This window comes from Ictidomys tridecemlineatus, chromosome 9 (assembly GCF_052094955.1).
Source record: "Ictidomys tridecemlineatus isolate mIctTri1 chromosome 9, mIctTri1.hap1, whole genome shotgun sequence".
In the NCBI taxonomy this organism is placed as follows: domain Eukaryota; kingdom Metazoa; phylum Chordata; class Mammalia; order Rodentia; family Sciuridae; genus Ictidomys; species Ictidomys tridecemlineatus.
In genome coordinates this window covers 133,677,973-133,693,575 of record NC_135485.1, presented here as the reverse complement: position 1 = coordinate 133,693,575, position 15,603 = coordinate 133,677,973, and the positions used below count along the sequence as shown (strand labels likewise).

The 15,603-nt window shown below is 37.1% G+C and overlaps 1 protein-coding gene across 14 annotated transcripts in view; it reads right to left on the bottom strand.

Annotated features, from left to right (window-relative positions):
* Window positions 1–15,603, bottom strand: part of Elf2 (E74 like ETS transcription factor 2) — a 103,698-nt gene that overhangs the window by 6,628 nt on the left and 81,467 nt on the right. For 9 of the 14 annotated variants that reach the window (XM_078022115.1, XM_078022120.1, XM_078022117.1 and 6 more), the window contains 3 exons: window positions 4,161–4,274; window positions 2,828–3,001; window positions 225–311 (listed from right to left, as the gene is read on the bottom strand). In XM_078022115.1, coding sequence (XP_077878241.1) covers window positions 225–311; window positions 2,828–3,001; window positions 4,161–4,274 — 375 coding nt within the window. Of the gene's footprint in view, window positions 1–224; window positions 312–2,827; window positions 3,002–4,160; window positions 4,275–13,868; window positions 14,180–15,603 lie in introns of those variants that run through there. The other 5 variants (XM_078022118.1, XM_078022122.1, XM_040293293.2 and 2 more) reach the window with 3 other exon arrangements.

Below are 15,603 nucleotides of genomic sequence, written 5' to 3'. Positions count from 1 at the left end.
CAGTGGAGGTTGGGGATGACAGGGAGGACCAGGCCTAGATATTCTGATAAGGCTCCCCAGGTAATGCTGATCCATCCCTAATTTAGAAACACTACTAGCAACTGTAGTCCCATATACACATGTAGTAGAAATGATTTTTTTTTTTTAAACCACTAATGTAAACATGTTACCTAACTGGGGGAGAAAGAAAACGCTCATCTCCAAAATAATCCTTCCCAAATTACCTTTTCCTTCTCTGGGTTTCTTCTTGATACCTAACTCAGGAGACCCATTGGAAATTGGTGATTGCTGGGTTTTTGGTTTACGGCCAACTGAAAAAAATAAGATATCGAAAACAGGAAAAATAACAGAAGTATGATTAGCTGACTCTCTGATAACATATTATTAATTTAACAACACATTAACATATGGCCTAAAATACTCAGTATATGTATGTAAATAGTTGCTTCTAAAAGCAACATTTAAAATACTTCTGCAATTTTAAATGAAGCAGCTAGCTCCTCTTCAAGATATGCAGCAAATAAGATACTACCAATCTATTTTTATGGTCAGAGCCTCAATCTGCTAACTATTTTACATTAATGTAGCAATATCAACAAGTCCTAGTATAATGTTTTTTTGTGGTACCTGGGATTGAACCCAGGGCGCTTAAACACTGAGCAACATCCCCAACCCTTTTTAAAAATATTTTATTTAGAGGCAAAGCCTCACTAAGTTGCTGAAGCCAGCTCTGAACTCACAATCCTCCTGCCTCAGTCTCCCCAGCCACTAGGATTACAGGCCTGCACCACCATGTCCGGCTTTTGTATTCTCTTCTATGGGATTGTTAGAAACAGCTCTACTTATTGCAGAGGATATGATGATCTATAAAGTCCTCTGAGCTCAAATGAGGAAAAATAAAAAATATTAAACACTCTCTATTGCTCTGAAACAGATGATTCACCAGAATTTAAGCAAAAGTGTTTAAATTCCCCTTCCTCAACATGCACATATATTTTAAGGGTTTAAAAAAAAAATTCCAGGTGATTGTTTTATATGTCTGTCTAATAAATGTCTGTGCCTTTCTCTTTTGTTTCTCCTCATTTCTTTCATTAGGCTCTCAGACAGACTAGCATCTACAATGAAGAGAAAAGCAAGGGCTAAATCTACACTAAAGAAGGCATAAATCTAAAATGAGTTACATTAGATCCTCAGCACAGATGAAGTCTGAAGGAAGGTTGAAAATACTCAAGTCTATCATGTTTTCAGATTTAAAAAAATTACTGATTTGGTGACAGTCACACAGTTAGGATTTCTGATGTCATTCTCTCTTCTCCATTAGCAAGGCTTATTTAGATTAACCACATAAAGACCTAAATTGTCTTAATATGTATTATAAAATAGATATTTTCTAGGATTTCATTTTGGTAACTAATAAATAAAACTCTGCATTTACAAAAACCAGAATGCAAGTTTTCTGGTGTCCTTATTAGAATAAAGCTTAATTTCTCAAATAATACTTATCTTCACCATCTCCTCAATTCAAGCATGAAAGCCCAAGGTGAAAAAGAGGCTAAATCAGGTGTGGTGCCATGCACCTGCAGTTTCAGCTACTCAGGATGCTAAAGTAGGAGGACCAGCTAACCACACAAGTTCAAGACCATCCTGGGCCACATAATGAAATCCTGTCTAATAAAACAGTTGGCTTAATTTCTTTTCTTAGAAGGTAGCATTTCCAAATCAGGTTCCTTAAGAAATTAACAGAGTACTCCTCAGTAGGAAAAAGGGCTCTATCAAATTAACTTTTAAAACACTGACACTGAAGCCTATCCTTTCTTGGAAATATACTACATACATTAGTAATTAAAGGCACTGAAAATAAAAAAGCTCTGCTACTAAAAAATAAAATGTACTTGAAAAAACAAAAGTAATGGCACTCTGATGATTCACTGACATCCTAATGGCAATGAGTATAGGATAGTTATATGTAATTTTTAAATGGTCATTCAAGAAGAGCTTTCAAAGATATTATTTCCTGATTTATATCATACAAACTGGGTTTAATGAATAAAAGAAAATACCATTATTTCTAACACCTTTACCTTATTTTTGCTTTCTTTTCCCCCTCTATTTAAATGCAAAGACATAGGGAAGAAACTAAAATTATATGAGTACCTAACTTAGGATTTTACTCCTTTCAAATTTTGGCTCCTTTAGTTTCAATAGGAAAGAATACTGGTATACTCTGTTTCCTTGTGAGATTGGAGATGCCCTTTTTAAAAATTTTTATTTTGAAACAGGTTCTCACTAAGTTGCCAAAACTGACCTCAAACGTGCGATCCTCCTGCCTCAGCCTCCTGAGTAGCTGGGATTATATGAATATACCACCATGCCAGGCTTAAAAGCTCCTTTTTAGATAAGTACCATTAGAGCCTAAATACAAACTTGTTTTAAACAGTATAAATGTTTAAAACACAAAATTAACAGTTTGTCATCAGTGAGGCTCAAGTCCAAAAACTTATGGCACCAAAGTAGAGCCATTCAAATTTTTTAAAAATAATAAAAACTAAAAACTCAATTTTTTAAATACTTATTTTTTAGTTGGACACAATATCTCTATTTTATTTACTTACTTTTATGTGGTGCTGAGGATCGAACCCAGGGCCTCGCACATGCTAGGTGAGCACTCTGCCGCTGAGCCACAACCCCATCCCCAATTTGTCTTTAAGACTAGATAGCATATATTATATTTTTGTGTGTGTCCCTTAAAGGGGAGAAAAAAAATGCCAGCAAAAAAAAAAAAAAAAAAAGTCATCTGTTTTCTCAGAAATTTATAAATATTCTCTACCTTTTTTCTTTTTCATTGGTTCATGGCTCTCTGGTGACGTAGGAATAGGAGAGGTATCCATTGGTTCAGATTCTTCAGTCGACACCTCCACTACAGTTTCTGTAATGACATCTGGCCTCATAGCAGCATGGATAAATTCTGGAGTTGATACACAAGGAGGAACAAACACTTCCACTATAAAAAAAAGTTGAAAAATTAAAATTTCCCACCCCCATTAATATTTCTTATAGGGATAGTTCAATATTTAGAAATAAGGTTTACCATGAATCAAAGCAGGATAAAAACTAAATACTAAAGAAATTAATTTGTTGAATATTCAATATGATCCAAAGTATGCAAGAAAATAAAAGTGAAAGAAATTATCTTAAAGGTGGTAAACAATCATCTGCTTTTTTTTTTTTTTTTTTTTTTTTTTTTTTGGTGTTACTGGGGATTGAACCATCCAGGAGTGTTCTATCAACTGAGCTACATCCCCAGCCCTTTCTTATTTCAAACAGGGTCTCAATAAATTGCAGAGGCTGGCCTCAAATTTTCACTACCTCTTGCCTCTGCTTCTCAAGTAGCTGAGATTATAGGCATGCACCACCACACCAGGCTTCTTCACACTTTTAAGCTCTCTATAAACTTTTGATTAATTTTGACAGCTGGGAAAACATTTTAAAATTATGGTCTAACAGTTCTTTAGTAATTACTTTCCTTCCATATATCCATAATGATTCTTTAGGTAATATATGCAAATTTATCAGATTTATAAATATACATGTATTCAGTAAAAAGTATGCACTTATAGTTCATTTTAGAATATAAAAAAGAAGACTGTTCATTATAGATCAATGAATATTACATTTCAATATTTCAAATTCATATTTAATGAAATAGTCCTGGTTTTTAGGTCAATAAAAACAGTACATACAAATTGCTATCTTGTATGGTATTACACACTAATGTTGCTCTGGCTTTCTTTGAATATGCGTGATTAATCTGTATTTGACATTTCTATTTCAAATTTAAAGATATACTATCATGAATTAATATATTGACCAATAAGCCATAATTTACTTCTCCTATTCCTGAATAAAACACAGGGATCCCTATTTGAATTAAAAAGTATAGCTGCTCTTAGCATTTATCATAAATTGGAATTAAGTATCTATCTCTATCAAATTAAAGTAATATTTGAACATTTTATTAAAATTATCACTAATTTTAATTTGTCAGTCTAAAAAGGAAAAGGAGATTAGACCTTTGAGAAGTCCAACAATAATACTCTGGCATTAAAAAGTCTTCATTCTAATATGAAGTAATATGACAGTAAGATGAACAGTTCACATACCAGGACTTCTTGCATCCCTCAAGCAGGTAGGAGATTCCATATGAAGCAAGGCTTCAGCAGCTTCAATCGTCTTATCTGTACAGTGTGCATTACTGCTATGAACTGAGGCTTCCACTGGGGGAAAAATAAGTTTTACTGAATTAAAAATGAACTACACACTTTACTGTTTAAGACATTTTAACTATAAATTATCTTCCATGTGAACAACTCTATTGATATACCCATCTATATCAACTACTTACAGAAATAACTTAAAACCAAAATAAGGTAGTATTTACACTTAATGAATGTGCATTCAAAAAGCAACCAATGAGGCTGATGAAAAATTAATGAGAAGTTTCTGGATCTTATCCAAAGGAAACCAAAAAAAAGACCCTTGAAATTCGAAGTCTGTATCAATTTTAGGCCAAAATTAACTTGGGGGTGGGAAGCAGGGAGAGGATGGTGTAGATTAACAATCCTACAAGGTCAATTATATATTTTGATATATTGCCACTAAAAACTACAAGTAAGAAAATACTTAACAGAATTGCTCAGAAACACTTTTTATTTCTAAATGATTTTAATAAATTAGTTTAATTCTTACAGAGACTCTCTTGAATGAGCAGGGCTGCCTGAGATGTATAACAACACCCATTAACTTTAGCTATAGGACAATTGGGAACTTTCTTCACAATAACCTTGTTCTTTTCCTCGGAACTTCACTTGACTTTGCTAGGTTTTACCTTGAGATTTTTTCTGTTTTTGTTTCATTATTTTGAGATTGGCCCTGGCTAGTCTCAAACTTGTGGACTCAAGTGATACTCCTGTTTCATCCTCAAGTAGCTGGGACTACAGAGGCCCACCACCACACCTGGCTCTCTTAAGAGATGTTTAAGTTTCTTTAACAGTTATCCCCCCATCACAAAGCCTTTTCTAATTCCATCACCTTTTGGGTGTCTCTTCTACCACTTCTTTTCATGCTTTGATATTAAGTTACTTGTGAAATTGTTCTAGTCTCTGCCACTTAGGCAAGTAACAATCTCTTTAGGCCTCAATGTTCTTCAAAAACCAGGAATATTACTTACCTCAAATAGTTTTTAATACCATTATTTTGTTTGTTATTTTTTTTCTTATGTGGTGCTGAAGATCAAACCCAGTGCCTCACATATGTGAGGCAAGCAATACCACTGGGCCACAACCCCAGCCCCAACCTCAAACAGTTTGGGGAATTAAATGATGTGATTCCCATTAAAAACAAAAAAACAAAACTTAGCACAGTGTCTGGCATATAAATAACTTGATAAACAGTGACAACTTAACACTCCCACAAGATACTAATAGGCTCCTTGAGGTCAAGGGAGCTATCTTAACTTTATAGCTGCTATAATTCTCAATGTTCTTTTATGTATTGAATGTCGAACAACCCACTGACCTTCCAAGGGAAGTGGGGAACAAACTTCTTAATGTTTTATTAATTTTGCATTATATATTCAAACACTGAATACTTTCCTTGGTAAAAGGCTCTAAAACATATATGTGTAGCAGTTTTTAATTTGATAGATTTTTCTCAAGGTGTCCTCTCAAGAAACTGAAAGTAAATGTTTACACAAGTTTCATAAAATCATATTCAAATTCACAAGTTCTATTCACTAATGACATGAATCTTTATTTTCAGGAAACTTATAACTGGGGAGAAAAATCCACTTGGTTTCAGAATTCACCAATGCTAAAGCTTCAGCTTTAAGCACCAGTCATTTGGGGAGCATTTATTTTAAAAATCCAGAGACGGTTCCACCACCTGTTGCACATCATCCACACTCTCAACCAAGGTACTAGGTCTCTCCAGTTGCTCTTTCCATTTATGGAAATCTGCTCAAAGCTAAATGGTTCCAGAGAGGCAGCCAAACCTCTAAGTAAATCTATCTTTAGGTGACCCTGCTTACTCTTATCTGCAGCTTCACTGAAGCAAAGGATTCAATCAGCCCTTCTAGCTCAATTTTTTAAGAAACTTAGTAGTAAGTATAAAATAAATTACTATTCTCAGGAATTTTTTCAAAGTGCCTCCCTACAATATTCACATATACTACTGAACCTGGAAAGCGCACACGGGTTTTAAAAATTTAATCTAGGAGCATTCTCTTTAAAAGTCTGCTTGGTGCTGCAATTTAGCTGTTGTCTTAGGTGCTATTAATAAACTATCCTGTGTAAACTAATGCCTTATGTAATTGTGTTAAGACACACCCTAAAACTCTACCATATTAAAATCAGACTTGAAGTATTCAGTATTAGTAATTTACCAGATTTTTAAGTAATTAATTTATGAACAAAATGAAATTTGCCTAACACATACTATGTGCCTGAAAAATTCTTATGTAGTTTGAGGCATATTTTCAAAACCTTAATTTCTTGTTGTTATAGAAAAAATTTTAAAGTGTGTTTTTTTAGATATTTCTGACCTTCCCTTCTCCCCAATGTGCAACATATTATATCCTAGAAATGCCTTTTTTAAAAATTTATTTGGTAAGATAAATACATATTATAAGAAAATTTATATCTTCAATTTAGGATGAGAATATAAAATATGTATATGACATCTAAGAATTATCAACCAGAGAACTAACAGTTTAAGGATAATCAACAAGTGGTTGCTGAGTATTTCACTAGTGTCTGCCCTGTGCTACAAATCTGGGATACAGTGTGAATAGGTTGTCTAGCTTCATGAAGCTAATAGTTCAGAGGATGTCAAAAACTTAAGTATAATAAAATATAATTTTAAAAGTTCCTCTGTAAGACAACAGCTCAAGGTCTGAGACCACTGATTTCACTTCTTTTTCGATGCTTACTTCTTTCACTTCTTACAAGTTTTATTTACCAACTCAAATAATGCTAAACACAAAATTCCAAGAGCTCACTCTCAATTTACAATAAATAATGTACCACTGACAGTTCCAAGAATACCTATTTGGTAAAAACAGGCACTATGTCTATACTTTTGTTAACAGAAGTAATTTTTTTTCCTTGCAGTACTGGGAACTGAACCCAGGAGTATGCTACTACCAAGTTGAACATCCCCAGTCCTTTTTATTTATTTATTTTTTTGAAGGAGAGTCTCACCAAGTTGCCCAGACAGGCCTTGAACTTTGATCCCCCTGCCTCATCCTCATTGTGTGCCACCAGCCCAGCAACAAGTGGTTTTTGATAACCGAAATTTAAGAGCCACCTCTTTTATACAAGTTTCTATAATTAAAACAATTTTTTTCAATACTATTTTGTTCAGATGAATAATTAAAATTTAAACTCAAACTACACACAATTCTAAAGCATAACCATAAATTTAACAGTGTTGTGCAATCAAAGTAAGTAAACTAAAAGCAATAGCTGAAAAATAACACTCCTTACCTCTTATTTAAAATCTGAGAGACTAGTAAGTATCCTTTCTAAACCTGTGTATGAAATTTACAGAGGAAAAACAAGCAACTCCTTTTAAACAGAAACAAATGAAGCTGAAAGTAACCAGAAAGGTATCACTTTCTAGTATTTCATATTACTAGTCAATCCTCCTTGAAGAAATAAATGCATCAAATACATTTCAAAAACTATTTTCATTTTAAACACAGCCAAAAATAAAAATTGCCCATGTCTTCATTTACTACTGGTAGGAATATTCTTGTTCCATTTCTATGTTTCTAATCAACTCGTGTTTGTATGGTAGACTATTCCAGACTCACTCAACAGCTGTTACAAAATACCAAACTTGGTAATTAAGTCTGACAAGAGGCATACCTCTCAGCTTTGCATAAGAGAATGCTGGCAATGGATCTAGTTCATAACAATGTTCTCAAGTCAAAAACAAAATTTAGTAGCAATTTCATTTGAGAGCAATGGAGGGAAAATGTTAAGATGTTCCATTAAGTGACAGAGTACTTTCCTACAAACAGTACCACAAACCAGTATCACAAGATCATCACTGTTCAACCACCACACACTTACTTATGTCATGCACAGGCTATAACAACAATAGTAATGAAGAATACAAATGAAGGCAACGAAAAGAGGGGAAAGTAAAAGTCTGGGTACTCTACCGTTTTTTTTGCCCTTGACCTAATTAATGTATCTGTGTTATAAACTATAACAGAAAATAACTAAATACTATTTTCCAAGAAAAATAATTAAATACTATTTTCCAAACCAAAGCTGTCCAATAATAACAGCAACACATATAAACTTTTCCTGTAGCCACATTTTAAAAAGCAAAATTAACACCTTTGTTTAACCCAATACACCCCAAACATTGCCATTTCAACATGTAATCAATATAAAAAAATTTAAAACTCTCAGTCACATTTCAAGTACGCAATAGGCTACTGGCTACCATACTGAATAGAGACTGAACAGGAATACTGTAATTCAGCTCTTCTCAAACTGTTTCTATTCAGAGGACCCCAGAGTTTGATAATATAAGGTCTTGTCTATAGATTTGTATCATATTTGAAATTAAAAGAAATTTTAAAATACTAATTAATTTTAAAATAATTACTTGTAAACAAACACCTTTATGAAAACTTCTAAACAAATGTTGTAAACTTTTATAAACAGATTACTTGTAAACAAACTTCTTTTTTAAACATTTATTTTTAAGTTGTAGGATGACACAACACCTTTATTTATTTACCTATTTTTTTTTTCCGTGTTGCTGAGGATAGAACCCAGTGCCTCATGCATGCTAGGCAAGAGCTCTACCACTGAGCCACATCCCCAGCCCTGTAAACAAATGTTTTTATGAAAAACTTTTTAAATATATTTTAATTAGTTACACATTATAATACAATGAATGAAAAACTTTTTTTAAAACAAAAAATTCAGAGTAGCTTTGTTTTTTACATTTTTGCAAATCTTTTTTGTTGCGCATGCATATACCTGCACCACTGGGGACTGAACCCAGGGCCTCCCGCATGCTAAGCAGGAACTATACCACAGAGCTACAGTCCCATCCCTGAACATCTTTTTAATACTTAATTTATTTGAAGGCAGACAGATTTACCTCCTTCATTCAATGTTGGAATACTGTGTCACAGCCTTTAGCAAACTCCTAGCACACTTGTGAAAGTGAAAAAACAAATGATTTTTTAGTATCATCATGAAAATAGTTTTAACTTCCCAGATAAGACTCTTGGGACTCTCAGAATTCCCAGATCAGAGAATATGGTTTTTAAGGTACACAGTTGTTTATTTATCATCAAATGTAATTAATAATAATTACATTCTATACTCATTTCTATGAGTTTTAACTTCTAAATATAAATATCAATATGTAAATGAAAAATTACTATTCCATTTCTATAAGTAAAACATTATTTGTCCACTTACATATTAAGGACTTTTTAAAAGCTGCAATTTTTTGAACATTTAAACTACAGAGTACATAGTTATTTTAAATGTCAAGACATCCTTCTCTGCCCATAAAATTGGTTTCAAAATTAAATTGCTTTACGTTGAGTTATCCTGGTTGACTTTTTACACAACAATGTTACTCTGTAATTCATTTTTATATAAATTTTAGTATTAATGCTGCAATGAATTCTGAAGGTCAATTTCAATACAATTCCCAGCCAGCACCCCTTCCGCACCCCCACCCCTTAATAATACAAGGGACTGAACCCAGGGCCTCATGAAGGTTTGACAGAATTCTATCACTGGGCTATACCACCAGCCCCCAAAGGAAAATTTTTTTAAGAAAATTAATACCATTTTAATTTTTATTTCAACACATGCTTCCTGTCTTTTTTCACATACTGCTATTTCTTTTTTCTATTGATACATGCTGAGCACTCCAGATCTGAAATACTCTGGCTTTTATGCAAATATTCCAAAATCCTAAGAACTCTGAAATCTGAAACCCTTCTGGTCCCAAGCATTTCAAGATAAAGGATACTTAACCTTCACTAGATATTCCATTTCATAGTAAATCAGAAATAAAATTTACAATTTCAAATTTCATGACAAATGCTAACAAAATACAACTTTTTTTTTGTCAAGTGAAAATATTTAGGCAAACCTTTCAGAGAAAAATTTCCCCTTCATTTAGTAACTATTATAAAACAGAACTTCTGATGCCTTTACTTCTCAAATGTAAAAAAAAAAAAAGAAAGAAAAAGATGTCAAGGAATGCATATGTGGTAATACAAAGGTGGCATTTTTTTTAAGTTGTTGATGAACCTTTATTTAATTTATTTATATATGGTGCTGAGAATCAAACCCAGTGCCTCTCACATGCTAGGAAAGAGTTCTACCACTGAACTGTAATCCCAGCCCCAAAGGTAGAATATTTTAAACCAAAATCTTTGAGGAAATCCAGACCATGGACACACAATACTTTCACATAAATTCTAAGCATTAATGCCAGACATTTGTTTTCCTGTATTAAGCTAACTATACTAAAACCAAGCCTTAATTATTAAACTATATAAATAGACTTAATGTATGTACATAGCCTCAAATTCCAATTTGTCACCCATTTATAAATAAATTTACCTCTTAAATACGTAATACCACAGAGACAAACTCGCAGTATAATTAAAAGAAAAAGAAGAGCTTTAACTTTCCATTAAATATTCGAGACAATTATAACTTTAGAGCTTAAAAAAATCTTAGAGGTCATCTACTTAACCCTGTCAGAGAAAATGAAGCCATAAGTCACCAGGACAACCTAGTGTTAGTGATAATTAGATAAAGATCCTCAACTCCTTGCTTCAGGGTCAAGGCTCACTTTTACAAATCCTGTTGTCAGTGAAAGTTTTATAAAGTGTGTTAAGTCTTGACCACAAAGATATTCTGTGTATATAAATGATAGTGATATATAATAAGCTCATTTACTTCATCCTCACACCCCATTGACAGCATAAATACTGAAGGCTGAAGGAGTACATATACATGATAATTAAGTTCTAAAGGAAGAAAACATTAGCAAGTCTATTCTCTTGTACTTTAATATGTGACAGCAGTTACCACTCCACACTAATCATCAATCTATTATTATAATCACCACAGCTAGGCTTACATTTATACATCATAGAGATTTTCATGTATCTTCTCAACTAGATCATAAAAATCTCTGTGAGGAAGAATTTTCTCTTCACTCTTAATGACCTCCCTCAGAGATAAAAAGTGTGCCCTGACCATTTTACAAATACAAAATTTGCTAACATGACAGAAACTGGCAGCAATAAAAATTTAGAACCATGCATCTTAATTTCTGGGATATCTCTTCTAACTTATCAAACGCAGTGCAAGGCAAGTGCTCTACCACTGAAGTACAACCCCTGTCCCCAAACATATTCTTTGTAGAACATCATGATCAAAAATGGTATTGTATAACATATAGTCTTTCTTATTTGTGCACTCTGGAGCTATGAAAACAAGGTACACAGCTTGCCAGAACATGAAAAGTAAAAGACATAACTAAAGTTCTGCAGTACTAAAGAAATTCAGTAAAGCTGGAAAAGGACATTTAATTTCTTTAAAAACTTTTATCATGGCTGTGGGTGTAACTCACTGGGTAGAGCACTTATGTAGCATGCTGTGGCCCCAGGCTCAGATCCCTAGCACCAAGGGGGAGGGGTGGGAAGTACACCATTATCAAAAGAAAACAAAACTCTGTATATTCAAACCAAACACTGTTTATATCTACAGGTCACTTCATTTTGCTGATCATTCCCAAGGACTAATGGAAAAAATGCCTTCTACTGATGAAGTTAAACCCTCTCACCTTTATTGTACTTTTCAACCTCTCTCATTCAGCAGTCACCATTATCACTGACCCAACCAACTGTAATTATTGACCGTACAAATAATATAAAGTCAAAAATTTATATTAATTCATATTGTATTATTAACAGACCGAAAACATAAAAAGGAAGTTTTCATTGTGCTTTCTTGCATTCATTAAATTGTGTGTGTGTGTGTGTGTGATTGATGCTGGGGATTGAACCCAGGGCCTTGTGCATGCGAGGCAAGCACTTTACCAACTGAGCTATATCTCCAGTCCAAAAACTTAAAATTCTTCATTTCAATTACTACTCAGAATACTGTGATTTGTCTTTGGAACTGATGAAAAGTATAATACTACGATTCATAGAATAAAAGGCTATTCACCATGTGTTATACAATACATATGGTTACATGATTCCAGATTTTCAAGTTCTGTTAAATTTAAAGATACACGTGTTCATGTTTTATCCTCAATCGAACTGCATTACATAGTTTGCCAGCCAAACAACTAATTTCAAGACTTCCTACCTAAAAACAATGGATAGAAAAAGTGCAAGACCTTTCTTATTAGCATTACTATTCCTTGGACATTTCTCATTTTCCAATTCCCATCGACAGTGATATGACACAGAATCCGGAGAAAGGAACATGTATATTTATTATTACATTAAGCAAATAATATTCAAGCCATGCTACAACGACCTAGGGCCCTCACTGTGCCGTCTGCTATTAAGCAAAGCTGCTTTTTCTATGTAACTTAAGTCCATGCCCTTCCGCTGCAGCAGTGGCGCTGCACATCCCCCACCCCTCGGCCACTTCCGTGTTTACACTCCTCTTCCCTCCAATTCCATGCGTACATTGTCAGCTTCACTCCCGCCCAATCTTCATTGGCCCAGCGAGGGCCCGTAGTCCCGCCCCCAGAAATCAACGTTCTTATTTGGAACATCTCAGAGAGCAGATTGGAACCGGAGACCTGTCAATCCCGCGGGTTCTGTCCTCTCCTAGGCGCTTCCGCTATGGTGGGAGGTTTGGGGGGGAGGGGAAAGGGGGCAATTCCGTGCGGAGACTTCCCTGGGGCCAAGACTCCCTCCCGCCCGCCCCGCTCCTTCACATTCACCCACTGTTTACAAAAATAAACGCTCTTCCCTCATGCCCCGACGCACCAGGTCAGGGGGACGAAATATACTCCGTGTCCTTCCCATTCTCTCCCCCCAAAACACACCCCACGAGGGAAGGGGCATAAACCTAGTTTCTTCACAGTCACCCACTAAACGAGGAGAGGCGAGCCCCTGGGAGCCGTAGCACCCCGGTTCCTCAACGTTATTAAGTGACCCTTTGCAGGACCGTTACTCCTGAGCTGCATAATGCGGGGATATAGGGAAGAGGGAGGGTCCGGGCATTTTTTGGCGGGTACCGGTCCACCGGACATCGCCCGGGGCTGCCCGGTCCATGCGGAAGTCACGGATGCGTAGGCGAAGTCTGAAGGGGGGCGGCGAGCGTCCCCCGGGAAGCCCGCCGCCCCCGACCGCCGGCAGTAGCGGCCTCTCCAGCCAGACAGCGTGGCAGGCGCAGCGGAGAGACAACAGCTTCACTCACTTCCTGGTTCCTCGGCAACTGGGGTGAAGCGCGCAACTCGTCCGCCCCCGAGTCCCCAACTTAACCGCGGCTCGGTTCCCCAGCACCCGCTGCCAGCGCTCCTCCCGGCAGCTGCCGTCGCCGCTCGCCGAACCCACCCTGAAGCGACAACGCCGGATTCGAGGCAGGTTACTCTCCAAGGTGATCACTTCCTGATTCGTCGCCTCCATTACTTCATTCACTCCCCCCTCTCCCCGGCCGCCCCAGTGACTGAGGTGGACACTGTTCCCCCTGCACTGACCGCTATCGGGGAGGCACCCCGCCTTCTGTGCACCCCCTCTGCCGCTGCACCGATGCACAGGAGAAAAGTTCCCCTGTCCTTACCGGCCCGGATGAGCAGATCCAGCTGGTTCGTGGGTCCCTCATGCAGAGACGTCGCCATGTTTATCCCGGGGCTGGAGCTGCTGCTTCACATTGACTTCCACCGTGAGCAGCGGCGGCAGGGGAGGAGGCGGAACCCGCGGCCGGAGACACACGCCGTGCGACCGACACACACTCACGCACTCGCACACACTCCGACGCCCGGATCCTTGCGCGTCCTCCGACAGGAAGCCGCGGCCGGCCCGCCTCCCGCCGCCGGGCTGAGAAACCCCACCACCTAACGGCAGGGCGGCGGCGGCCCGGCTGGCAACGCGATCCTTCCGCCCCGCGCCCAGACAGGAAGTCCCGACGCCCGCCCGCCCGAGCGGCCGCGGCGACACCTGAGGCTGCGGCGCCCGGCGGCCGGGCCGGGAACCGGCCCTCGGCGGCACGGGGCTCGTTTGACGCCCTGCGGAAGCCGAGTCTGCAGTCGTGCCCCCTGCAAAAGAGCCATTAATCAGGTGGTCCTCCTGGAAGCGCCCGAACACTGTCCCGCAGCTGGGAGCAGCGGTGGCTCTTAAACTTGTCTGGGCCTTTTTGTAGCTTATGCAACACGATCAGTTCCCTTCAAAGAACCACACTTTAAAACAGGAACGCCAATGAAAAACGTCACATCTAGAAAATATTCCAAAAGCATGGACTTGGAAAGTAAGGAGCTTCCACTACTTTCCGAGCCCGACTTGGTCGCTCTCCCTTTCAGAAGCCACAGGGCAGGCTACACAGGCACGCAGCAAACAGAACGCAGCAGCCCCGGGCGCTGGCTCCCCTAAGGGCAGTCTGAAACCCAGGTGCCCTTACATTTCTGTTTGTTCGTTTGGAAACGAAGGTGTTCATTTACACCGTCATCTACTTAAACAATCTTTTTGCGAGAAACTAACCTTCTTACCAAAAAAGTACATATTAAAATACAGTAAAAGGAGATAAATCACCAACTTTGTGACTATGAAGTTAATTGAAAACACAAAAAGTCAAACCAATGAAATGATGACTGGAGACCTCATTAAAACAAGAAAAAGCCTCCCTGAATTTAAGATAAAAATCATTTGAAACAAAATGTTACCCTGAAGTTGTTTGTCACAAAATTTTCATAACACATTGCCTTCTACATATTAAGTGTTCGGTGTTTGCCGAATAAACTCAAAAAGTTTTGACAGATACAAATTTAAAATAACAAGGTGACATACGTTTTATGATTTGAATTAATTAGAGAAAAAATATTTAACAGCAATATTTATAAAAATGAATAAAATGATTTTTTAAAAAGTTTACCCAACAGTGCAGCGTCAGAATGGATTTGCAAAAAACCCATGATTTTTTTTTTTTTCCAATTTCTTCTGTTACTATTTATTCTCTAGGACCTTCCCCTACCTCTGCCTTATTACGAAAAAGAACCCACGTGCTGTTTCCAAAAACAGTTCCCTTTAGTCCAAATAAAGATCTCTTTCTTGGAGTAAGTAAACCTGCTAAGATTGAGGCAAAAGAAACTAAATGACTGGTTACTTTTACTTATTGGTAATCAATATGAAATAAAGATCATCTATTGACAGTATCTCCATGTGAGGGATAAGGAATACCAAGACGGAACCTTTAATCAGACCACCGGGAACCTTTAATCAAACCACTGAAATTGATAACGAATCTCAATTTTTACCTTTATCAGTATTTTTTCATGCATAATGTTTAGAAAAGAAAACAGTAC